The 25,365-nt window shown below is 56.4% G+C and overlaps 1 protein-coding gene across 3 annotated transcripts in view; it reads left to right on the plus strand.

The window, feature by feature from the left end:
* LOC116948560 (rho GTPase-activating protein 23-like) overlaps positions 1–25,365 on the plus strand; it is a 71,628-nt gene that overhangs the window by 26,718 nt on the left and 19,545 nt on the right. For all 3 annotated transcript variants that reach the window (XR_012945911.1, XM_076071602.1, XM_076071603.1), the window contains exons 3-8: positions 13,856–13,954; positions 15,344–15,392; positions 17,858–17,891; positions 19,459–19,539; positions 22,038–22,547; positions 24,413–24,477. Coding sequence is in view for 2 of the 3 variants with exons in the window: in XM_076071602.1 (XP_075927717.1) it covers positions 13,856–13,954; positions 15,344–15,392; positions 17,858–17,891; positions 19,459–19,539; positions 22,038–22,547; positions 24,413–24,477 (838 nt within the window). In the remaining variant the exon portion in view is untranslated. The remainder of the gene's footprint in view (positions 1–13,855; positions 13,955–15,343; positions 15,393–17,857; positions 17,892–19,458; positions 19,540–22,037; positions 22,548–24,412; positions 24,478–25,365) is intronic.

A 25,365-nucleotide genomic window follows, 5' to 3' on the forward strand; every position in this document is an offset into this window, starting at 1 on the left:
GGGGGGGGGGGGGGGGTAGTGGTAGAGTGGGGGGGTGGAGACTGAAAAGAGGCCCCGTGTGGTGAGGGAGGGAGAGGGGGGAGGAGGGGGAGTGGTGAGGGAGGGGAAGGAGGGTGAGTGGTGAGGTAGGGGGAGGGGGAGGGTGAGTGGTGAGGGAGGGAGAGGGGGGAGGGTGATGGTGAGGGAGGGAGAGGGGGGAGGGTGAGTGGTGAGGGAGGGGGGAGGGTGAGTGGTGAGGGAGGGTGAGTGGTGAGGGAGGGAGAGGGGGAAGGGTCAGTGGTGAGGGAGGGAGAGGGGGGAGGGTGAGTGGTGAGGGAGGGCGAGGGGGGAGGGTGAGTGGTGAGGGAGGGAGAGGGGGAAGGGTGAGTGGTGAGGGAGGGGGGAGGGTGAGTGGTGAGGTAGGGGGACGGGGGAGGGTGAGTGGTGAGGGAGGGGGGAGGGTGAGTGGTGAGGTAGGGGGAGGGGGGAGGTGTGAGTGGTGAGGGAGGGGGAGGGTGAGTGGTGAGTGGTGAGGTAGGGGGAGGGTGAGTGGTGAGTGGTGAGGGAGGGAGAGGGGGGAGGGTAAGTGGTGAGGGAGGGGGAGGTGTAAGGTTGAGTGGTGAGGGAGGGGGGAGGGTGAGTGGTGAGTGGTGAGGGAGGGAGAGGGGGGAGGGTGAGTGGTGAGGGAGGGGAGGGGGGAGGGTGAGTGGTGAGGGAGGGAGAGGGGGAAGGGTGAGTGGCGAGGGAGGGTGAGTGGTGAGGTAGGGGAGGGGGGAGGGGTGAGTGGTGAGGTAGGGGGAGGGGGGAGGGTGAGGGAGGGGGGAGGGTGAGTGGTGGGAGGGAGAGGATGGAGGGTGAGTGGTGAGGTAGGGGGAGTGGTGAGTGGTGAGGTAGGGGGAGGGTGAGTGGTGAGGGAGGGAGAGGGATGGAGGGTGAGTGGTGAGGTAGGGGAGGGTGGAGTGGTGAGTGGTGAGTGAGGAGTCGTCACGGGGGGGTTTGGTGACCGCGAGATTGGGGATCGAACCCTCGACTCGCCGGGTTCGTAGCGCGGTGCGCTAACCGCTGCACCACCGCTCCCCATGTGAGTGGCGACCTCTGGGGCCACGCGCGCGCTGTAAGCGGTGGTCACGGACCCCCCCTGACCCCCCCCGTCACCCCCCCCACGACACACACGATGGGGGGGGGGGTGCAGGCGCCAGGAAGTGGAGCCTGGGAGCCGGATTGCTCCCGCCCCTCGCTTCCCAGAGATCGCTTCTCCCTCACCGCCTCACCCCTCTCTCTCTCTCCCTCACCACCCTCACCCCTCTCTCTCTCACCCCTCTCTCTCTCTCACCCTCACCGCCTCACCCCTCTCTCTCTCCCTCACCACCCTCACCCCTCTCTCTCTCACCCCTCTCTCTCTCACCCTCACCGCCTCACCCCTCTCTCACCCCTCTCTCTCTCCCTCACCACCCTCACCTCTCTCTCTCACCCCTCTCTCTCTCCCTCACCACCCTCACCCCCTCTCTCTCTCTCTCTCCCTCACCACCCTCACCACCCTCACCTCTCTCTCTCACCCCTCTCTCTCCCTCACCACCCTCACCACCGAAACCCTCCCTCCCCAAACCACTCCGCGTTGCTCTTCCTCGCTCCTCACCACTCTGTCGCCATCTTCCTCACCACTCCCTCACCACTCACCCTCCCCCTCCCTCACCACTCACCCTCCCCCTCCCTCACCACTCACCCCTCCCTCACCACTCACCCCTCCCTCACCACTCACCCCTCCCTCACCACTCACCCCTCCCCCTCCCTCACCACTCACCCCTCCCTCACCACTCACCCCTCCCTCACCACTCTGTCGCCATCTTCCTCACCCCTCCCTCACCACTCACCCCTCCCTCACCACTCCCCCTCCCTCACCCGTCCCTCACCACTCACCCCTCCCTCACCACTTACCCCTCCCTCACCACTCACCCCTCCCTCACCACTCACCCCTCCCTCACCACTCTGTCGCCATCTTCCTCACCACTCCCTCACCACTCACTCCCCCCTCCCCCTCCCTCACCACTCACCCCTCCCTCACCACTCACCCTTCCCCCTCCCTCACCACTCACCCCTTCCTCCACACTCACCCCTCCCTCACCACTCGCCTTATCCTCTCTCTCCCCCTCACGCTCCCATTCACCTCCACCACCCACAGCCGCACGGCTAACATCAGTGGCGAGTGAAGTCTGAACCAGTCACGTGCCCCCTTCCGACCCCCCCCTCCCGCACCGTCTACTACCATTAATCAACCAACATTGACCAGCGTGGTGAAGTATGGTCACACAACTTCCCCAGGCCTGACGTGAGAATGCCGTATAAATCACGGTCGCTGTACAGGATGTTCATGTGCCCCACGTGTGTGTGTGAGTGTGTCTGTGTGTGTCTGTGTGTGTGTGTCTGGGGGTGAGTCTGTGTGTCTGTGTGTGAGTGTGTCTGTGTGTGTGTGTCTGGGGGTGAGTCTGTATGTGTGTGTCTGTGTGTGAGTGTGTCTGTGTGTGTGTCTGGGGGTGAGACTGTATGTGTGTGTCTGTGTGTGAGTGTGTCTGTGTGTGTGTGTGTCTGGGGGTGAGTCTGTGTGTCTGTGTGTGAGTGTGCTGTGTGTGTGTGTCTGGGGGTGAGTCTGTATGTGTGTGTCTGTGTGTGAGTGTGTCTGTGTGTGAGTGTGTCTGGGGGTGAGTCTGTGTGTCTGTGTGTGAGTGTGTCTGTGTGTGTGTGTCTGGGGGTGAGTCTGTATGTGTGTGTCTGTGTGTGAGTGTGTCTGTGTGAGTGTGTCTGTGTGTGTGTGTGTCTGGGGGTGAGTCTGTGTGTCTGTGTGTGAGTGTGTCTGTGTGTGTGTGTGTCTGGGGGTGAGTGTCTGGGATGAGTCTGTATGTGTGTGTCTGTGTGTGGGTGTGTCTGTGTGTGTGTGTCTGGGGGTGAGTCTGTATGTGTGTGTCTGTGTGTGGGTGTGTCTGTGTGTGAGTGTGTCTGGGGGTGAGTCTGTATGTGTGTGTCTGTGTGTGGGTGTGTCTGTGTGTGAGTGTGTCTGTGTGTGTGTGTCTGGGGGTGAGTCTGTATGTGTGTGTCTGTGTGTGAGTGTGTCTGTGTGTGAGTGTGTCTGGGGGTGAGTCTGTGTGTGTGTCTGTGTGTGAGTGTGTCTGTGTGTGTGGGTGTGTCTGGGGGTGAGTCTGTATGTGTGTGTCTGTGTGTGGGTGTGTCTGTGTGTGTGTGTCTGGGGGTGAGTCTGTATGTGTGTGTCTGTGTGTGGGTGTGTCTGTGTGTGAGTGTGTCTGGGGGTGAGTCTGTATGTGTGTGTCTGTGTGTGGGTGTGTCTGTGTGTGAGTGTGTCTGTGTGTGTGTGTCTGGGGTGAGTCTGTATGTGTGTGTCTGTGTGTGAGTGTGTCTGTGTGTGAGTGTGTCTGGGGGTGAGTCTGTGTGTGTGTCTGTGTGTGAGTGTGTCTGTGTGTGTGGGTGTGTCTGGGGGTGAGTCTGTATGTGTGTGTCTGTGTGTGTGAGTGTGTCTGTGTGTGTGTGTCTGGGGGTGAGTCTGTGTGTCTGTGTGTGAGTGTGTCTGTGTGTGTGTCTGGGGGTGAGTCTGTATGTGTGTGTCTGTGTGTGAGTGTGTCTGTGTGTGTGTGTGTGTCTGGGGGTGAGTCTGTGTGTCTGTGTGTGAGTGTGTCTGTGTGGGTGTGTCTGGGGGTGAGTCTGTGTGTGTGTGTCTGTGTGTGTGAGTGTGTATGTGTGTGTGTGTCTGGGGGTGAGTATGTATGTGTGTGTGTGAGTGTGTCTGTGTGTGTGTGTCTGGGGGTGAGTCTGTATGTGTGTGTCTGTGTGTGAGTGTGTCTGTGTGTGTGTCTGGGGGTGAGTGTGTCTGTGTGTGAGTGTGTCTGGGGGTGAGTCTGTATGTGTGCGTCTGTGTGTGAGTGTGTCTGTGTGTGTGTGTGTGTCTGGGGGTGAGATTGTATGTGTGTGTCTGTGTGTGTGTCTGTGTGTGAGTGTGTCTGGGGGTGAGTGTGTCTGTGTGTGAGTGTGTCTGGGGGTGAGTCTGTATGTGTGTGTCTGTGTGTGAGTGTGTCTGTGTGTCTGGGGGTGAGACTGTATGTGTGTGTCTGTGTGTGAGTGTGTCTGTGTGTGAGTGTGTCTGGGGGTGAGTCTGTATGTGTGTGTCTGTGTGTGGGTGTGTCTGTGTGTGAGTGTGTCTGTGTGTGTGTGTCTGGGGGTGAGTCTGTATGTGTGTGTCTGTGTGTGAGTGTGTCTGTGTGTGAGTGTGTCTGGGGGGTGAGTCTGTGTGTGTGTCTGTGTGTGAGTGTGTCTGTGTGTGTGGGTGTGTCTGGGGGTGAGTCTGTATGTGTGTGTCTGTGTGTGTGAGTGTGTCTGTGTGTGTGTGTCTGAGGGTGAGTCTGTGTGTCTGTGTGTGAGTGTGTCTGTGTGTGTGTCTGGGGGTGAGTCTGTATGTGTGTGTCTGTGTGTGAGTGTGTGTGTGTGTGTCTGGGGGTGAGTTTGTGTGTCTGTGTGTGAGTGTGTCTGTGTGTGTGTGTCTGGGGTGAGTCTGTATGTGTGTGTCTGTGTGTGAGTGTGTCTGTGTGAGTGTGTCTGGGGGTGAGTCTGTATGTGTGTGTCTGTGTGTGAGTGTGTCTGTGTGTGTGTGTCTGGGGGTGAGTCTGTATGTGTGTGTCTGTGTGTGAGTGTGTCTGTGTGTGAGTGTGTCTGGGGGTGAGTCTGTGTGTGTGTCTGTGTGTGAGTGTGTCTGTGTGTGTGTGTGTGTCTGGGGGTGAGTCTGTGTGTCTGTGTGTGAGTGTGTCTGTGTGTGTGTGTCTGGGGGTGAGTCTGTATGTGTGTGTCTGTGTGTGAGTGTGTCTGGGGGTGAGTCTGTATGTGTGTGTCTGTGTGTGAGTGTGTCTGTGTGTGTGTGTGTGTCTGGGGGTGAGTCTGTATGTGTGTGTCTGTGTGTGAGTGTGTCTGTATGTGAGTATGTCTGGGGGTGAGTCTGTGTATGAGTGTGTGTGTGTATGTGTGTGAGTGTGTCTGTGTGTGTGAGTGTGTCTGTGTGTGTCTGTGTGTGAGTGTGTCTGTGTTCGTGTGTCTGTGTGTGAGTGTGTCTGGGGGTGAGTCTGTGTATGAGTGTGTCTGTGAGTGTGTATATGTGTGAGTGTGTCTGTGTGTGTGAGTGTGTCTGTGTGTGAGTGTGTCTGTGTTCGTGTGTCTGTGTGTGAGTAAAACAACCCCCTACCTCCTCGCGGTGCCAGACGGGAAACTCTGTCGTGGACAGTGCTGTGGGGGGAGGGCCAATTCCGATTGGCCCCTCCTCTCATGGCGTCTGTGACCACCACAGTGGCTAAACGGGGGCTCTGGACGGGTGCGAGGGGCTGGTAACCCCTCCACCTTCAACATTTTTACCACGAAACCAAGAATAAACATTTAACTAATAAGCTTGTGCCGGATGCCCCGGGGGGACAGGCGTCTATGATGTCTCCTGGCCAAACCCCAATTGGCAGAGCCAGGAGATTGAATCTCTACCCTCGGGGCTCCTTCAGAAACAACGAAAAGCCACTTCGTGTGGCCACGTGGAATGTTCGAACGCTCACTGCGGAGGAGAGGCTGCCACTCCTCTGTCGGGAGCTGGACCGGTATCGCCTGGATCTCTGTGGCATTCAGGAGGTCCAGTGGACCGGTTCTGGCTCCTGCCACCATGAGGGGTGGACAATCCACTACTCGGGGCAGCAGACTGCCGAACAACAGGGTGTGGCTCTTCTTTTGAACAAAAGATTGAAGGGGGCGTGGGAGCGTGGCGGTGAGGTGTGGGAAGCTGTAAGCCCCAGGCTACTTTGGGCTCGCGTTCCCATCAACCGGAGGCGAGGAGTGGTGGTCGTGGTTACTTAGGCCCCCACCGAAGACGAACATCCGTGGAGGGATGCAGGCAAAGCTGATGAGTCAGATGCCGTCTATGACCTCCTGTCACAGGTGCTGGCTAAAGTGTCCCTCGGGATAGAGTCATCTTGTTGGGTGACTTCAATGCGCGAGTTGGTCATGATGCTGGCACCTGGTCTGGAGTGATTGGAGGGCATGGGCCAGATCAGCTCAATAACAACGGTAGGAGGCTTCTAGATATTTGTGCAGCCCATGGGCTTGTAATTACCAACACACTGTTCCGGCATCGGCGCATCCACACAACATCATGGATGCATGCTGGGTCCAAGCAAGAACATCTGCTGGACTACATAGTGACAGACCAGCGGATGCGAGCTCATGTCCTTGACACCAGGACCTACCGTGGAGCTGATCTGCCCTCTGACTATCGACTAGTCATCTGTAAGATGTGCCTGCCATTCTTCCACTCCGGTGGTGGGTGTACACCAAGGATCCCATTCCAACCTAAAGTGGCCTGGTCTCAGTTATCTGATGAAAGTTGCAAGCGAGAATTTCATCATCGCTTGCAGCTGGGGTTGGCATCATCCCCCACTCCTCCTGATGTCGAGGGTAAATGGGCGAGGTTTAGGATTGTGATTCATGCAGCTGCAATGGCTGCTTTGGGTACGCGGTTCAGACCTCCCCAGAGACCCTGGCTGACAGAGGAGGTGTTCAGGATAGTTGAGAAAAAGCGACAGGCCCACTCTCATCGGCTACAGAATCCCACATCAGAGAATGAGGAGGCTTACTGCAGCCTTCGCTCGGAGGTTTGGAGAGCCATGAGGCGCTGCAAGGATGGGTGGTGGTCACGGGTTGCTGAGGAGATGGAGTCTGCCTCAGTGGCCCACGATCACAAATCTCTATTTAACTCCATAAAAAAGTAACCTGCAGCACCACACCTATTACCATCATTAGGGGAAAAAAACGGTGATCCAATCTCCGACCCCCAGGAACAGGTTTGCAGATTTGCTGAGCATTTCTGTGAGGTCCTGGGAGAGGGGAAATCCCTCAGCCAGGAAAACATCGTGGCACAAAGTGGGGATGACCCTGCTGAGGCTGCAGTGCCTCAAATATTGGAAAAAGTCACCCCCTGTGAGTGGCTGGCTGAAGTACCATCTGTTGAGGAAGTACTGAAGGCGATCCGGGAGTCTGAGACCAGGAAAGGCACCGGGCAGAGATGATCTCCCAAGCGAAATGCTGAGGGAGGGTGGCATTTGTGCACAAACTGCCCTATATGACATCATAACAGCAGTCTGGACCACTGGACGGGTTCCGCAGGATTGGAAGAATGCCCTGGTGGTCTCCCTCTTTAAGAAGGAAGACCGCACAGACTGTAACAACTACAGGGGCATCTCACTCCTCAGTGTGCCGGGAAAGGTCCTGGAAAGGATTATTCAACATTGCCTTGCCAGGCACGCTGAGGAGAGGCTTGCGGAGCCCCAATGCGGTTTCAGGAAAGGGCGGTCCTGCACAGATGCCATATTTTCTGTCCGTCTGCTACAGCAGAGGTGTAGGGAATTCTAGCAAGACCTACATCTCTGCTTTATTGACCTGGTCAAGGCCTATGATACCATCAGTAGGCCTGGGCTCTGGGTTGTACTTGCTTTTGGAGTCCCTGACCCTCTGCTCACGATCATTAAGGACTTACACGATGGTGAGCGGGTCTGGGTAAAACTACGTGGCCGGGAGTCAGAGCCATTCCCTGTACACCTTGGGGTGCGACAGGGATGTCCTCTGGCTCCCACATTTAACATCTATTTTGACCACGTAGTTCGTGAAGCCTTCAATAGCTGTACCGGAGGAATCTCCGTTTGGTACAGATATCATGGGAGGCTAATCGATGCCCGGGTGCGGTCAAGGGATGGCTCCCTATTGCTCAACCACGTTATGTATGCCGATTATTTGGTAATAGCTGCTCATTCAGAGGAGGAGTTGGAGATGCTGCTGCTGAGACTGGAGCATGCCACTAAGAGATGGGGCCTTACCATCAGCCCCACCAAAACTAAGCACCTGCCTGGGTATTTTTATACCATCGGACACTCCACCCCTACAACTCCCAATCGGTGATGGGGCAGTTGTGGAGAGAGTGGAGAGTTTCCCATACCTGGGCAGTGTGCTTATGACCGGCTCCAGTATAACAGCAGAGGTCTCACTCCGAATCAATCAATTGTCGCTCCGCACTAAGCTTCAGGTCTTCTCGGTCACGGTCATTCCCTCCCTTCTCTACGCTTGCGAAACGTGGACCCCCCCTAATGGAACATCTTCGCCGGTTAGAAACATTTAGGCTGGCCTGCCTACGATCCATCCTGGGTTTAACCAGGCTGGATTGTGTGAGTAGCTCACAAATTCTTGAAAGATCTGGGCAAGGTCCCATCGGTGAGCTCCTCCGGCAGGCAAGGCTCGTTGGCTGAGTCATGTAGCCCGCATGCCCAGCCACCGCATGCCGAAACAGCTTTTTTTCGGCCGGATCGAGGAGGCTAAACGGGCATGGCACCGGCTAGAGAAGAGATGGAGTGATGTGGTACAGGAGGACGTGGAGCTGAGTGGACTTGCCGATGACTGGTACCAGCGGTGTCAAGATCGGCCTCTGTGGAGGAGGCTCGTGAAAGCTGCTACTGGGCAGTTGGAGGCAGTCGCCCTCCAACAACAATGGAGGGCAGAGGAGCGACGCTCATAACAACGAGCGGAGCGCCGAGCGGCTAAAGCACAGCAGATTGGCACAGTAGGGGGCACAGATGGTGCATCAGCCAGTCATCTCAGTCATCTTAGTCAGTCGACCCGTGGCACTTGGGTCTGCCCCATGACCTCCTGCCAGCGGGCGTTCGACACTTCACGTGGTCTCAAGGTGCACATGGCCTGGCACAAGCGTCGTGGTGACGTCACCGCCACTTAGTGGCGAATGGCGGTTGTTGTGTCTGTGTGTGTGTCTGTGTGTGAGTGTGTCTGTGAGTGAGTGTGTGTGTGAGTGTGTCTGTGTGTGAGTGTGTCTGTGAGTCTGTCTGTGTGTGAGTGTGTCTGTGTGTGAGTGTGTCTGTGTGTGTCTGTGTGTGTGTCTGTGTGTGAGTGTGTCTGTGTGTGTCTGTGTGTGAGTGTGTCTGTGTGTGAGTGTGTCTGTGTGTGAGTGTGTCTGTGTGTATGTGTGTGAGTGTGTCTGTGTGTGAGTGTGTCTGTGTGTCTGTGTGTGAGTGTGTCTGTGTGTGAATGTGTCTGCGTGTGTGTGTGTGTGTGTCTGTGTGTGAGTGTGTCTGTGTGTGAGTGTGTCTGTGTGTCTGTGTGTGAGTGTGTCTGTGTGTGAATGTGTCTGTGTGTGTGTGTCTGTGTGTGAGTGTGTCTGTGTGTGAGTGTGTCTGTGTGTCTGTGTGTGAGTGTGTCTGTGTGTGTCTGTGTGTGTCTGTTTGTGTGTGTGTGTCTGTGTGTGAGTGTGTCTGTGTGTGAGTGTGTCTTTGTGTGAATGTGTCTGTGTGTGAGTGTGTCTGTGTGTGAGTGTGTCTGTGTGTGAGTGTGTCTGTGTGTGAATGTGTCTGTGTGTGAGTGTGTCTGTGTGTGTCTGTGTGTGTCTCCGCTGCCCCTATTATTTCATCTCTATTGATTCTCATTTTCCCTCCGTAATTCTCAACAAATCTCTCCCAGTTGCATCTCTCTCTCCGTGACCTCTGTGTTTTATTTGAAACCTGCTGCCATGCGTAAACATCGCCACTGGGGATACAAAGGCGGCCGGGCATGCGTGTGTGGTGCTGGCCAGCCACCCCCTCGTGCGCCGTGCCGGCCTTCTTCGGTGGCTACTCGCGAACAGCAACTTGCCCCAGCAGTGTTACAGGCTACACGGGGGGGGGCCTTGTATTTACAGTTCGTGTGTACATTGCCATTCCCCATGGGTGCATCATTGTGTCTTCCTGTTTACACGACGCTAGAGCACAATCCGTCTGCGTGTGTGCGTCTGCGTCTGTGTATCTGTGTGTGTGCGTATCTGTGAGTGCGTATCTGTGTGTGTGTATCTGTGCGTGTGGGGAGCGATAGGGGAGCGATAGTGTAGCGGTTAGCGCTACGCTGCGCTATGAACATGACGACCCGGGTTCGATTCCCGCTCACGGCCAACACCAGTGACGATTATCTGAACCGGTCCCGGGCCTCCCCTAGGTCGACTCAGCCTCAAATAAGTACCTGATGCGGGGTGTAAACATAGCCACTGGGGAGACAAAGGCGGCCGGGCGTGGTGCTGGCCACCCACCCCCTCGTGTGCCGTGTCGGCCTTTATAGGTGCTCGCTAACAGCACTTGCCCCTACAGTCTGTTAGGGCTATATGAGGGATCTTTGTCTTTTATCTTTGTGGCAGTGAGCGTGTAAATGTGGGGAGCGGTGGTGTAGCGGTTAGCGCTACGCTGCGCTGCGAACCCGGCGACACGTGTTCGATTCCCGCTCACGGCCATCACCGGTGACGATTATGTGAACCGGTTCTGGGCCTCCCCTAGATCGGCTCGGCCTGAAATCACCCCCCCCCCCCCTCGTGTGCCGTTCCGGCCTTAGTAAGTGCTCGCTCGCAGCACTTGCCCCAAAAGTGTGCTGAGGCTACACGGGGGATCGTTGTCTTTGTCTTGGTTAGCCGCATGGTACTACGACCCCGGCGACACTGAGTTTGACTTCCACTCCCGGCTCACATCAGTGGCGGGCCCTGTCAGAGCTTGTCCCGGGAGCCCTGCCCCGTAACGTCGACTCAGCCTGGTGCGGAGGGTGAATCTCGTCACTCGGGATGAGACAAAGACGGCCGGGCGTGGTTCCTGCAGCCACCACTTCGTGTGCAATGCCCTGGGAAGTCGGAATGCCTCTGCCGGGACCCCTTCTATATTCACCTGTATCTGTGTATGTGTGTATCTGTGCGTGTGTGTATTTGTGTGTATTTGTGTGTGTGTATATATGTGTGTGTGTGTATATGTGTGTGTGTATATGTGTGTGTGTGTCCCCTAGGTCGACTTAGCCTCAAATGAGTACCTGGTGCGGTGTGTAAATATCGCCACTAGGGAGACAAAGGCGGTCGGGCGTGGTGCTGGCCACCCACCCCCTCGTGTGCTGCGCCGGCCTTCATAGGTGCTCGCTAACAGCACTTGCCCCAACAATCTGTTAAAGACTATCCGGGGGATCTTTATCTTTGTCTGGTGTGTCCATCTCTCTCCATCTCTCACGCAATCTCCTCCAGCCTCACCCACACCGCTTCTCCCCCCTCACAATGCCCCCACCCCCACATCCCCTCCCCCCCACCCTCAACCCCCCACTCACCACCCCCCTGACAATGCCCCCCCCACTCACCGCCCTTCACCCCACACCCCCGCCAACCCTAACCCCACGCCCCTCCCTCACCACCCCCCTTCTAGCATCAACTCCACATCCCTCATGGAGCAACATTTACACGAATAACGATCGTCCAAATGGTGATACAGGGACCGCATTCGGAAACGTATCGTGGCCATCAGAAAACAAACGTTCGTAAGCCACCTCCAAATCAAAGATTCGTCCGCAGAAATGGAAACGTAGAAATGTCCCCCCCCCACCCCCCCCCCCCCATCAAAGATGAGTCGGCGGGTCAACGTTTCGCATCCGATACACCCCCCTCCCCACCCTTGGCAGTTTAACGCGTTCGGCTTTGTCGACCAATATCATCCATAATCGAGGTGTCGTTGGGGTTAGGTCGTCTGATGAAGCGAGTTGTAATTACTGGCGAAACGCCACGGTACTGAGTAAATGTTGTGGCTTGGCTCTTCGACACACCGCCGGTTAGTGCTGTCCTAGTGACGAGTTGGCCACGTTCTAGTCACGTGACCCCCCCCTCGCCCTCGATCACTTATCGCGGTTCGCATCGCAGTTGGAGCAATTCCCCGTGAGGGTCAGGCGGCCGGGCACACTCGGTCCGCTCCACTGCACGGCTTACATCGGCACGAGCCGACAACTGCCTCCTCCCTTCGTCTCTCTCTCTCTCTTCGTCTCTCTCTCTCTCCGCCTCTCTCTCTCTCTCCGTCCCCGTCTCTCTCTCCGCCTCTCTCTCTCCGTCTCCGCCTCTCTCGACTCTCGACATCACGGGCCACACGGTGCCAACCACCCCACCAAACACAGCTGCCCTCACGGTCCTCCGCCCGTCGCTAGAGTATCGCACGGTTCGAAGCGAGCGGCCGCCCTGGTTATCATTCCTGCGGTGGCGTGCACAACATTGTACAGCCACGTGGGCGCCGTCCGCTCCACTCGGGGTGCACGTTAAAGACCGCCCCGCCCCCCCCCGCGCCCCTCCCCCCCCCCACCGTGCCGCCGAAAAATTTGAAAAATTACCCCTACCAGCAAATCACCTCCGATTAACGCGATTGGCAACGTACGGTGTGAAGGAAGTTCAACGTGCACGCCCAATTTGGGGATCACACACACAGCAGCAGGAGCAGCAAGCACCCCCCCTACCGTCAACACGTGGCAGGATCAAACTTGGTTTCAAGCTTTGCGTGACTGCAGGAATTAATCTTTGGTTCTTTCGGTAAAGTCACGTATAAAATAATAAAATAATAAAATAACATTATAGCGTACGACGTTTCGGTTGCAACACAAGCAGCCATCATCAGGTACAGAAGAGCTAAATTTACGAGAGAGAGGAAACACATAACCATCATGGCTGCTTGTGTTGCAACCGAAACGTCGTACGCTATTATGTTTATTTTATTATTTCTTATTTATACGTGACTTTACCGAAAGAACCAAAGATTAATACGTGGCAGGATCCTCCTAAAAACAGGAGTCTTGAGACTCGCCGAGGCTTCCTGGGTAAAACCAAGCAGCAGAGTGACGTGAATGTGTCGACGTTGCAAGCCAGTCCCATCACGAGGCCGTGACTAACTCCGTCATTAGCCCCATCCTGGTTACAGTACAGGCTGCCTCAACAGAGTGTTCACACTTACACGGGACTATCGTTCTTAGTGGGAAATGAACGGGGATATTTCGCTGTGACACGATAACAAGTGTCGTGTTAATAGCGTCAGTAAGGTCCCCGAGTCTCCCACGTGTTCGCCATCATCGTCATCTTCTCCAGGTAGTATCTCCAGATCCCGGGGCAGCAGCACATTGGTGGCGGCATTGATGCAAATTCTCCAGAAGCGTTACAAAACGTTTATTTTTTTATTAAGCACCTCGAGTATCGCCAGCCCCATCACGCAGTGCGTGACCACGGAATTTGGAATGCCGTGGTGAGCGCTGCTTCACGAACTCTGTCTGCTGAAGCTCTCTCGCCGTGGCCAGCAGCAGCAGCATCAGCAGTAGCAGCATCAGCAGCATCATCAGCAGCAGCATCATCAGCAGCAGCATCAGCAGCATCATCAGCAGCAGCATCAGCAGCGGCAGACCTCGACATTGGCATCGATAGCTCGTGAACCACGTGGCAGCTGATGCTGCTGCTGCTGGTGGTGGTGCTGCTGCTGCTGATGCTGCTGCTGATGCTGCTGGTGGTGCTGTTACTGCTGGTGGTGGTTCTGCTGCTGGTGGTGCTGCTGCTGGTGGTGCTGCTGCCACCATTCGCAAGGATGGAACAGAATTGTGCATCCCCATCCCGTAACAAATTGGGACTCTGTGACAGCGACCAGTACTGGATCCTTCACGCGTAGAGAGAAAGAGATAATGATTCAGAGAGAGAGAGAGAGAATTATTCAGAGAAGGATTTAGAAAGATAGAATGAATCAGATGAGTCAGAGAATGATTCAGAGAGAGAGAATTAATCAAAGGGAGAGAATGATTCACAGAACGATTCAGAAAGAGAGAACGAGTCAGAGAGAGAGAGTGATTCAGAGGTATAGGGAATGGGTGGAATCCTCCTGCAAGAATCGCGTTTGATCCCAGAGGAGTTTGCTCACCCCTCCTCGCTCACCCCTCCTCGCTCACCCCTCCTCGCTCACCCCACCCCCTTCCTTACCCCCCTCCCCCGGCCCGGCCGCCTTTGTCTCCCCAGACGAGCCGGTGAGCCCCAGTGTGGACTACTCTGGCGCCGGCATCTCGGCCGTGGAGGTCTTCACGAGCAGCCACGAGCCCGAGCCACCCCTCCCCCACGGTGAGGGGTGGGCGGGTGCAGGGAGGGGTGGGTGGGGAGGTGCAGGGAGGAGTGGGGGGGGGGTGCAGGGAGGAGTGGGGGGGGGTGCAGGGAGGAGTGGGGGGGGGTGCAGGCAGGGGTGGGTGGGGGGGTGCAGGCAGGGGTGGGTGGGGGGGTGCAGGCAGGGGTGGGTGGGGGGTGCAGGGAGGAGTGGGGGGGGGTGCAGGGAGGGGTGGGTGGGGGGGTGCAGGGAGGAGTGGGTGGGTGGGGGGGGGTGCAGGGAGGAGTGGGGGGGTGCAGGGAGGGGTGGGTGGGGGGGGTGCAGGGAGGGGTGGGTGGGGGGGGTGCACGGAGGGTGGGTGGGTGGGGGTCCAGGGAGGGGTGGGTGGGGGGGGTGCAGGGAGGGGTGGGTGGGGGGGGTACAGGGAGGGGTGGGTGGGGGGGTGCAGGGAGGAGTGGGGGGGGGGGTGCAGGGAGGGGTGGGTGGGGGGGTGCAGGGAGGGGTGGGTGTGGAGCTCTCCGTGTGTCTTAGGTGAGGCTCTGCTGTGCACTCACAGCCCCCCCCCGCCCCCCCCCATGTGCTGCTGTGGGGTGGGGGTGCTGCCAGCAAGGCCACGAAGGCCGACACCCATTGACTCACAACAAAGACAAAGATCACCGTCTCGTCTTTAACAGCTCCTGAGGGCGTGGGTGGCCAGCACCACCATAAGTTGAACTTCTTTCGTACCGTACGTAGCCAACCGTGGTAATTCGGAGGTGCGGGGGACGGACAGCAAACTGAACTAAAAAAAAACATGTATTTATTTTAGGCTGCGTCGACCTAGGCGATGCCCAGAGCCGGTTCACACATTCGCGATCGTTATGAGCGGGAGTCGTAGCACGGTCCGCTGACCACTGCACAAACACTCCCCACGCGTGCACACAAAGACAAAGATCCCCCGTGTAGCCCTAACAGACTGTAGGGGCAAGTGCTGTTAGCGAGTAGCAGCACCTGTGAAGGCCGGCGCGGCACACGAGGGGGTGGGTGGCCAGCACCACGCCCGGCCGCCTTTGTCTCCCCAGTGGCGATGTTTACACACCGCATCAGGTACTCATTCGAGGCTGAGTCGACCTAGGGGAGGCCCGGGAGCGGTTCAGAATAATCGTCACCGGTGTTGGCCGTGAGCGGGCATCGAACCCGGGTCGCTGGGTTCGTAGCACAGCATAGCGCTAACTGCTACAGCACCGTACACACACGCACACAGACACACACACAGACACACACACAGACACACACACACGCACACACAGACACACACACAGACACACACAGACACACACAGACACACACACAGACACACAGACACACACACAGACACACACACGCACTCTCAGTGAACTAACACCGCCTCCGTCTCCATGGTGATGCAGGGAGAGCCTACTCCGTCTCCGTGGAAACGGCGCGTCGCCTTGACGACAGGTACCCGGATGTGTGGGTTGCCCCGCGTGCTCCTGCGGCTGAGCGCTTGGTGGGGTGCGTGGTGGGGTGGGGTGTGTGGTGTGTGGTGTGTGGTGTGGTGTGGTGTGTCGTGTGGTGGGGTGTGGTGTGGTGGGGTGTGGTGTGGTGGGGTGTGTGGTGGGGTGGGTGTGTGGTGTGGTGGGGTGTGTGGTGGGGTGTGTGGTGGGGTGGGTGTGTGGTGTGGTGGGGTGCGTGGTGTGGTGGGGTGCGTGGTGTGGTGTGGTGTGTGGTGGGGTGGGTGTGTGGTGTGGTGGGGTGCGTGGTGTGGTGTGGTGGGGTGCGTGGTGTGGTGTGGTGGGGTGCGTGGTGTGGTGTGGTGGGGTGCGTGGTGTGGTGGCGTGCGTGGTGGGGTTGAGGTTCGTGGTGTGGTGGGGTGCGTGATGTGGTGCGTGGTGGGGTGGGGTGCGTGGTGTGGTGGGGTTCGTGGTGTGGTGGGGTGCGTGGTGTGGTGGGGTGCGTGGTGTGGTGGGGTGCGTGGTGTGGTGGGGTGTGTGGTGTGGTGGGGTGCGTGGTGGGGTTGAGGTTCGTGGTGTGGTGTGGTGTGTGGTGTGGTGGGGTGTGTGGTGGGGTTGGGGTTCGTGGTGTGGTGGAGTGCGTGGTGATGTGTTGGTGGTGTGGTTGGAGTTGGTGGTGTTTTGGTGCACATGGTGCGGCGAGATTTTATGGTGGTGGTTGTGGTTACGTCCTATCCCCGTTACATCTCGGAATCTAAGCAAGCCGTGCACCACGTGTCTGCCGTGCACCACGTGCCTGCCATGCACCAGGAGCCTGCCGTGCACCACGTGCCTACCGTGCACCACGTGCCTGCCGTGCACCACGTACCTGCCGTGCACCAGGAGCCTGCCGTGCACCACGTGCCTACCGTGCACCACGTGCCTGCCGTGCACCACGTGCCTACCGTGCACCACGTGCCTACCGTGCACCACGTGCCTACCGTGCACCACGTGCCTGCCGTGCACTACGTGCCTGCCGTGCACCACGTGCCTGCAGCCTGTAGTCCAGTGCTGTGGAGGCAGCAGCAGCGAGGGTTGGTGGACCACGCACTGATGGGCTGTGAAACTCCCTTCCCCCGTGGGTGGGCGTCGAGAAGGAGTTGTGCCCTGGCTCGCCACAAACCGGCAGCGTGGAGACAATGCGGACTCCGCCTGCTCCATCTATGCGGGATCGCATAGATGCCCCCTTGCACCCGCTCTGACCAGCGTGGTGAAGTATGGTCAAACGACGCTCGTGACTCACGCGGCTCGGAGAGTCTTTCATCCAGCAGTGGATAGATCGTGGCCGATGATGGTGCTGGTGATGGTGTTGGTGGTGCTGATGATGATGCTGATTCTAGATTTAAAGCTTTCGTGACTGCAAGGATCCATACTCTTTGGTTCTATTGGGTAAAGTCACGTAGGTATTTTATTTGTTACCTACGTGCCTTTACCCAATAGAACCAAAGAGTATGATGATGCTGATGTTGCTGATGATAGTGCTGATGATGATGCTGATGGTGCTGATGATTATACTGATGGTGCTGATGATGCTGGTGGTGGTGCTGATGATGTTGATGGTGCTGATGATGGTGCTTATGATGATACTGATGGTGCTGATTATGCTGATGATTATACTGATGGTGCTGATGATGGTGCTGATGATACTGATGGTGCTGATGATGCTGATGATGATGCTGATGGTGCTGATGATGCTGGTGGTGGTGCTGATTATGTTGATGGTGCTGATGATGATGCTGATGGTGATGCTGATGGTGCTGATGCTGATGATGCTGGTGGTAGTGCTGATGATGTTGATGGTGCTGATGATGATGGTGATGCTGATGGTGCTGATTATTCGATTCAAGATCCCATTGCGTTGTCTCGTTTTGGTTGCGTGGATGTGGTTGTGATTGTTTGCGCTGATTGTTGAAGTTGTGTTTGTGTGGTTGTGTAGTTGTGTGGCTGTGTGGCTGTGTGGTTGTATGTTTGTGTGTTTGTGTGGTTGTGTGTTTGTGTGGTTGTGTTGTTGTGTAGTTGTGTGGTTGTGTGGCTGTGTGGCTATGTGGTTATCTGTCTATGTGGTTGTGTGTTTGTGTGGCTGTGTGGCTGTGTGGTTGTGTGGCTGTGTGGTTGTGTGGCTGTGTGTTTGTGTGGTTGTGGGTTTGTGTGGCTGTGTGGCTGTGTGGTTGTGTGGCTGTGTGGTTGTGTGGCTGTGTGTTTGTGTGGTTGTGGGTTTGTGTGGCTGTGTGGCTGTGTGGTTGTGTGTTTGTGTGGTTGTGTTGTTGTGTGGCTGTGTGTTTGTGTGGTTGTGTGGCTGTGTGTTTGTGTGGCTGTTTGGCTGTGCGGCTGTGTGGTGGTTGTGTGATTGTGTGGTTGTGTGTTTGTGTGACTGTGTGGTTGTCTGGCTGTGTGATTGTGTGGTTGTGCTGATCCAATCTCTTCTGTTTGCAGGAACTTGACCTCTGCAGTAGAACGACTACATGAGGTGAGTGCGGTGAGTGTAGTGAGTGTAGTGAGTGCGGTGAGTGTGGTGAGTGTAGTGAGTGTAGTGAGTGTGGTGAGTGTGGTGAGTGTAGTGAGTGTAGTGAGTGCGGTGAGTGTAGTGAGTGAGTGTAGTGAGTGTAGTGAGTGAGTGTAGTGAGTGTAGTGAGTGCGGTGAGTGTAGTGAGTGTGGTGAGTGTGGTGAGTGCGGTGAGTGTGGTGAGTGTGGTGAGTGTAGTGAGTGTGGTGAGTGTGGTGAGTGTAGTGAGTGTGGTGAGTGTAGTGAGTGTGGTGAGTGTAGTGAGTGTGGTGAGTGTGGTGAGTGTGGTGAGTGCGGTGAGTGTGGTGAGTGTAGTGAGTGTGGTGAGTGTAGTGAGTGTGGTGAGTGTAGTGAGTGTGGTGAGTGTGGTGAGTGTAGTGAGTGTAGTGAGTGTGGTGAGTGTGGTGAGTGTAGTGAGTGTAGTGAGTGCGGTGAGTGTAGTGAGTGAGTGTAGTGAGTGTGGTGAGTGTGGTGAGTGTAGTGAGTGCGGTGGGTGTGGTGAGTGTAGTGAGTGTAGTGAGTGTAGTGAGTGTGGTGAGTGTAGTGAGTGTAGTGAGTGTAGTGAGTGTGGTGAGTGTAGGGAGTGCGGTGGGTGGTGGTGAGTGTGGTGAGTGTGGTGAGTGCGGTGAGTGTGGTGAGTGTAGTGAGGTGGTGGTGTAGTGAGTGTGGTGAGTGTAATTGAGTGCGGTGAGTGTGTGAGTGTGGTGAGTGTATGAGTGTGGTGAGTGTGGTGAGTGCGGTGAGTGTAGTGAGTGTGGTGAGTGGTGTGGTGAGTGTGGTGAGTGTAGTGAGTGAGTGAGTGTGGTGAGTGTGGTGAGTGTAGTGAGTGTGGTGAGTGTGGTGAGTGTGTGGTGGTGTGAGTGAGTGTGGTGAGTCGTGGTGAGTGTGGTGAGTGAGTGAGTTGAGTGAGTGTGGTGAGGGTGGAGTGTGTGGGTGTGGTGAGTGTGGTGGTGAGTGTGGTGAGTGGGTAGTGAGTGTGGTGAGTGTAGTGAGTGTGGTGAGTGTGGTGAGTGTAGTGAGTGTAGTGAGTGTAGTGAGTGGTGAGTGTAGTGAGTGTGGTGGAGTGTGGTGAGTGAGTGAGTGTGGTGAGTGGTGTGTGGTGTGTGTGTAGTGAGTGGGGTGTGTGTGTGTGAGTGTGGTGAGTGTGGTGAGAGTTGTGTGAGTGGTGAGTGTGAGTGATGTAGAATGAGAGAGTGTGGAGCCAGTTGTTAATGTCACTCTGGGACCCAAACGTGTGGTGTAGCGGTTAGCGGTGCTCTGAACCCGGCGACCCGAGTTCGATTCCCGCTCACGGCCAACACCAGTGACGATTATGTGAACCGGTCCGGGCCTATCCTAGGTCGACTCAGCCTCAAATGCGTACCTGGTGCAGAGTGTAAACATCGCCACTGGGGAGACAAAGGCGGTCGGGCGCGGTTCTGGCCACCCACCCCCTCGTGTACCGTGCCGGCCTTCATAGGTGCTCGCTAACAGCACTTGCCCCAACAGTCTGTTAAGGCTATACGGGGGATCTTTGTCTTTGTGTGGGGAGCGCGTGGGAGGTGATGGAGCCGCAAGTCGCCCTGCGGAGCGCGAGGGACGACTCAAGTACTGCGAGCTAAAGAGCGAGCACGTGGGTGACTCACTCACCACACTCACCCTCACAAACTCACCACACTCACCACACCATACACTCCCACACTCACCACCACACACCATACACTCACCACACTCACCACCATACACTCACCACCACATACTCACTACACTCACCACCACATACTCACTACACTCACCCTCACAAACTCACCACACCACACTCACCACACTCACCACCACACACCATACACTCACCACACTTACCACCATACACTCACCACCACATACTCACTACACTCACCACCATACTCACTACCACACACCATACATTCACCACACTCACCATCACACACTCACCACACACCACACACTCACCACACTCACTATCACACACCACACACCACACACTCATCACATCACACCACCACACACTTACCACACTCACTACCATACACTCACCACACCCACCACCGACCACACACCCACCACGCTCATCACCACCACATACTCACCGCACCAAACTCACCATGGACACTCACCCAGAGTCTCATCACGCACACCATCCTTACTATGAACACTCACTAGGTGGCGGTGACGTCACCACAGCGCCTGTGCCAGGCCATGTGCACTTTGAGGCCGCGTGAAGTGTCGAAGGCTCGCTGCTGGCAGGAGGTTACGGGACAGACCCAGTAGGTGCCATGGATTGACTATTTTAGATAACTGGCCCACCATGCATCAGCTGTGCCAACTTTCTGCGTTTTAGCTGCCTGGTGCTCTCAGCTCGTTGATGTGAGCGTCGCTCCTCTGCCCTCCGTTGTTATTGGAGCCAACTGCCTCCACCTGCTGGTATCGGTCTTCAACACATCCACCGAGCTCCACATTCTCCTGTACCGCGCCCGTCTATCCCCCTCTGTCCGGCCAAACATAAGCTGCATGGGCACGCGGTGGCTGGGCACGCGGGCTACGTGACCCAGCCAACGCAGCCTCCGCCTGCCGGAGGAGCTCACCGATGGGAAAATGTGTCCAGATCTTTCAGGGATTTGTGAGCTCATCACACAATCCAGCTCTTTCAGGGATTTGTGAGCTCATCACACAATCCAGCCTGCTGGTTGAACCTAGGATGAATCGTAGGCAGGCCAGGCTGAATGTCTCTAACCCGTGCAGATATTCCAGTAGGAGGGGTTGCACGTTTCACAAGCATAAGGGCAGGGTATGACTGCGGCTATGGCCAAGAAGACCTTAAACTTAATGTGGAGCGACAGACCAGGTAGCTACCACGCAGTGTTATGCAGCCGATGAAAAGATAATAATGCCCAACTGATTCGGAGTGAGACCTCTGCTGTCAAACCGGAGCCGGTCATGAGCACGCTGCCCAGGTATGGGAAACTCTCCACTCTCTCCACAACTGCCCCATCACCAATGGGGAGCTGAGGGGGTGAAGTGTTTGATGGCACGGTTCAGCAGCAGCGCCTCCAACTCCTTCTCTGAGTGAGCAGCAATCACCAGATCATCAGCATACGTAACGTGGTTGATCGATAGGGAGCCATCCTTTGACTGCACCCGGGCATCGATCAGCCTCCCATTGTATATGTACCAGATGGAGATCCCTCCGGTACAGCCATGGAAAGCTCCTCAAACTGCGTGGTCAAAGATGATATTAAATAATGTGGGAGCCAGAGGACACCATCCTCACCACACACACCATCCTCACCACACACACCATCCTCACCACACACACCATCCTCACCACGCACACCATCCTCACCACACAACACCATCCTCACCACACACACCATCCTTACCACACACACCATCCTCACCACACACACCATCCTCACCACACACACCATCCTCACCACACACACCATCCTCACCACACACACCATCTTCACCACACACACCATCTTCACCACACACACCATCCTCACCACACACACCATCCTCACCACACAACACCATCCTCACCACACACACCATCCTCACCACACACACCATCCTCACCACACACACCATCCTCACCACACACACCATCCTCACCACACACACCATCTTCACCACACACACCATCCTCACCACACACACCATCCTCCCCCCCCCACAGTGCCCCCCCCCCACAGTGCCCCCCCCCACCACCACACTTGAGACCCCAGGATTGGGGGTTTCATTGTCATTCACCATTGACCGTTTTGTCGTTGTGCAGAATGATTTGGGATCAGAGATCGATCCGAATGTGATCATTGGCGAGGCGTCCAAGGGGGGCGCTTGGCGAATGGGCGGGTTAGACGGCGACAATCGAAACGGCGACGATGCCGATGATGTTTTGCAGATGAGCGCGAAATTGCGGATAAGAGGGCGTACTTGATGATAAGAGTACCACATGTCTGCCCCCTACCCTGCCCCCCACACCCTGCCCCCCACCCTGCCTCCCATACCCTGCCCCCTACCCTGCCCCCCATACCCTACCCCCACACCCTGCCCCCACCCTGCCCCCCACCCTGCCCCCCACACCCTGCCCCCCACCCTGCCCTCCAGGCATCTGCTCGTCCCCGCTGGGAGGCCGTCTTCGTCTCGCTGGGACCCTCGGGGGTGCTGCGCGTTTACCGCGCTCCCCGGGAAAGCGGCCACAACGCCGCTCGTCACCCTCCTCACCCTCCTCACCCTCCTCACCAGCACCCTCACCAGGACCCTCACCACGAGCCTCACCACGAGCCTCACCACCACCAGCAGCAGCAGCAGCAGGAGGAGGAGGAGGAGGAGCGGCTCATCGCGGCGCTGCCCCTCGCCTCGTGCCTGGCTGACGTCTACTCCAGCGAGACGCGCGGGCAGCACGTGCTGCAGCTGAGCGCCGCCGCAACGGGGCAGCAGCAGGGGCAGCAGCAGGGGCAGCAGCAGGGGCAGCAGCAGGGGCAGCAGCAGGGGCAGCAGCGGGGGCAGCGGGGGCAGCAGCAGCAGCAGGGACGGACTCAATATTTATTCCGAGCGACGGACAGATCAGAGATCCTCGCCTGGATCCAAGCCATTCAGGAGCACAGCGGCGAGACGGTACGTACGTGTGTGTGTGGGTGTTTGTGTGGATGCGTGTGTGGGTGCGTGTGTGTGTGGGTGTTTGTGTGGATGCGTGTGTGGGTGCGTGTGTGTGTGGGCGTTTGTGCACAGACTGCCCTATGTGACATCATGGCGGCAGTCTGGACCACTGGACGGGTTCCGCAGGGTTGGAGGGATACCCTGGTGGTCCCCCTTTTTAAGAAGGGGGACCGCACAGACTGTAACAACTACAGGGGCATCTCACTCCTCGGTGTGCCGGGAGAGGTCCTAGCAAGGATTGTTCAACATCGCCTTGCCAGGCACGCTGAGGAGAGGCTTGCGGAGCCCCAATACGGTTTCAGGAAAGGGCGGTCCTGCACAGATGCCATATTTTCTGTCCGTCTTCTGCAGCAGAGGTGTAGGGAATTCAAACAGGACCTGCGTCTCTGCTTTGTTGACCTGGTCAAGGCCTATGATACCATCAGTAGGCCTGGGCTCTGGGTTGTTCTTCGTGCTTTTGGAGTGCCTGACCCTCTGCTCACGATCATTGAGGACCTTCGTGAAGGTGGGCGGGCCCGGGTAAAACAACGTGGCCGGGAGTCAGAGCCATTCCCTGTACACCTTGGGGTGCGACAGGGATGTCCTCTGGCTCCCACGTTATTTAACATCTGTTTTGACTACGTAGTTCGTGAAGCCTTCAATAGCTCTACCGGGGGAATCTCCATATGGTACAGATATAATGGGAGGCTGATCGATGCCCGGGTGCGGTCAAGGGATGGCTTCCTATTGCTCAACCACGTTATGTATGCCGATGATTTGGTAATAGCTGCTCATTCAGAGGAGGAGTTGGAGACGCTGCTGCTGAGACTGGAGCGTGCCACTAAGAGGTGGGGCCTTACCATCAGCCCCACCAAAACTAAGCACCTGCCTGGGTATTTTGTACCATCGGACACTCCACCCCCACAACTCCCAATCAGTGATGGGGCAGTTGTGGAGCGAGTGGAGAGTTTCCCATACCTGGGCAGTGTGCTTATGACCGGCTCCAGTTTAACAGCAGAGGTCTCACTCCAAATGAGTCGAGCGGCAATATCTTTTCATCGGTTGCGTAACGCTGTGTGGAAGTTACCTGGTCTGTCGCTCCGCACTAGGCTTCAGGTCTTCTCGGCCACGGTCATTCCCTCCCTTCTCTACGCTTGCGAAACGTGGACCCCCCTAACATTTAGGCTGGCCTGCCTACGATCCATCCTGGGTTTAACCAGACTGGATTGTGTGAGGAGCTCACAAATCCTTGAAATATCTGGGCAAGGTCCCATCGGTGAGCTCCTCTGGCGGGCAAGGCTGCGATGGCTGGGTCATGTAGCCCGCATACCCAGCCACCGCATGCCGAAACAGCTTTTGTTCGGCCGGATCGAGGGGGCTAAACGGGCGCTGCACGGGCTAGAGAAGAGATGGAGTGATGTGGTACAGGAGGACGTGGAGCTGAGTGGACTTGCCGATGACCGGTACCAGCGGTGTCAAGATCGGCCTCTGTGGAGGAGGCTCGTGAAGGACGCTACTAGGCAGTTGGAGGCAGTCGCCCTCCATCAACAACGGAGGGCGGAGGAGCGATGCTCACAACAACGAGCGGAGCGCCGGGTGGCTAAAACACAGCAGGTTGGCACAGTAGGGGGCACAGGTGGTGAATCAGCCAGTCATCTCAGTCATCTTAGTCGGTCGACCCGTGGTACTTGGGTCTGCATAGTGACAACCTAGTGACTACGTAGTGATTACGTAGTGATTACATAGTGACTACGTAGTGATTACATACCCGACCCCTCCGCCCCCCCCACCCGCCCCCTCCCCCCGAGCGAGGCTGACGCGCGTGGCGTGCACGTGACTCGTAGAGATCGCGGTGCGGCAGCCAGGACGAGGTGGAGGAGGGATCCAGCGAGGATGCGACGAGGAGCAGGTACCGGCGCTGTGGTCACGACGACGATGATGACGATGATGACGACGATGACGACGATGATGACGACGATGATGGTGATGCAGTGTGGTGGTGGTGGTGATGATGATTACCATGCTGTTACTGATGGTCATAACTTTGCCACTGCTGACGATGATGGTGATGACGGAGGTGATGACGATGATGATGGGGGTGATGTCGAAGTGAATGCTGTACTTGGTGACGATGATGATTACGATGATGACGATGATGATGGTGATGACGACAACGATAACGACGATGATGACGATGATGATGCTGACGATGACGACGATGGTGACGACGATGATGATGGTGGTGACGACGATGATGACGACGATGATGACGATGATGCTGACGATGACGATGACGACGATGATGATGGCGATGACGATGATGACGATGATGATGATGATGATGACGACGGTGATGATGGTGATGATGATAACGATGACGATGATGATGACGATGATGACGATGACGATGATGACGATGATGATAAGGATGATGATGACGACGGTGATGATGGTGATGTTGATGACGATGATGACGATGTTGATGACGGTGATGATGATGACGATGATGACGATGTTGATGATGATGATGGTGACGATGATGACGATGTTGATGATGATGACGATGATGATGATGATGACGATGTTGATGATGGTGATGATGATGACGATGACGATGATGACGATGTTGATGATGGTGATGATGATGACGATGATGACGATGTTGATGATGATGACGATGATGATGATAAACGATGATGGTGATGATGATGACGATGATGATAAACGATGATGGTGATGATGATGATGACGATGTTGATGATGATGACGATGATGATGACGATGTTGATGATGATGA

The sequence above is a fragment of the Petromyzon marinus genome, chromosome 34 (assembly GCF_048934315.1).
Source record: "Petromyzon marinus isolate PM22_M1 ecotype Great Lakes invasive population chromosome 34, UKy_Petmar_22M1.pri1.0, whole genome shotgun sequence".
NCBI lineage: Eukaryota > Metazoa > Chordata > Hyperoartia > Petromyzontiformes > Petromyzontidae > Petromyzon > Petromyzon marinus.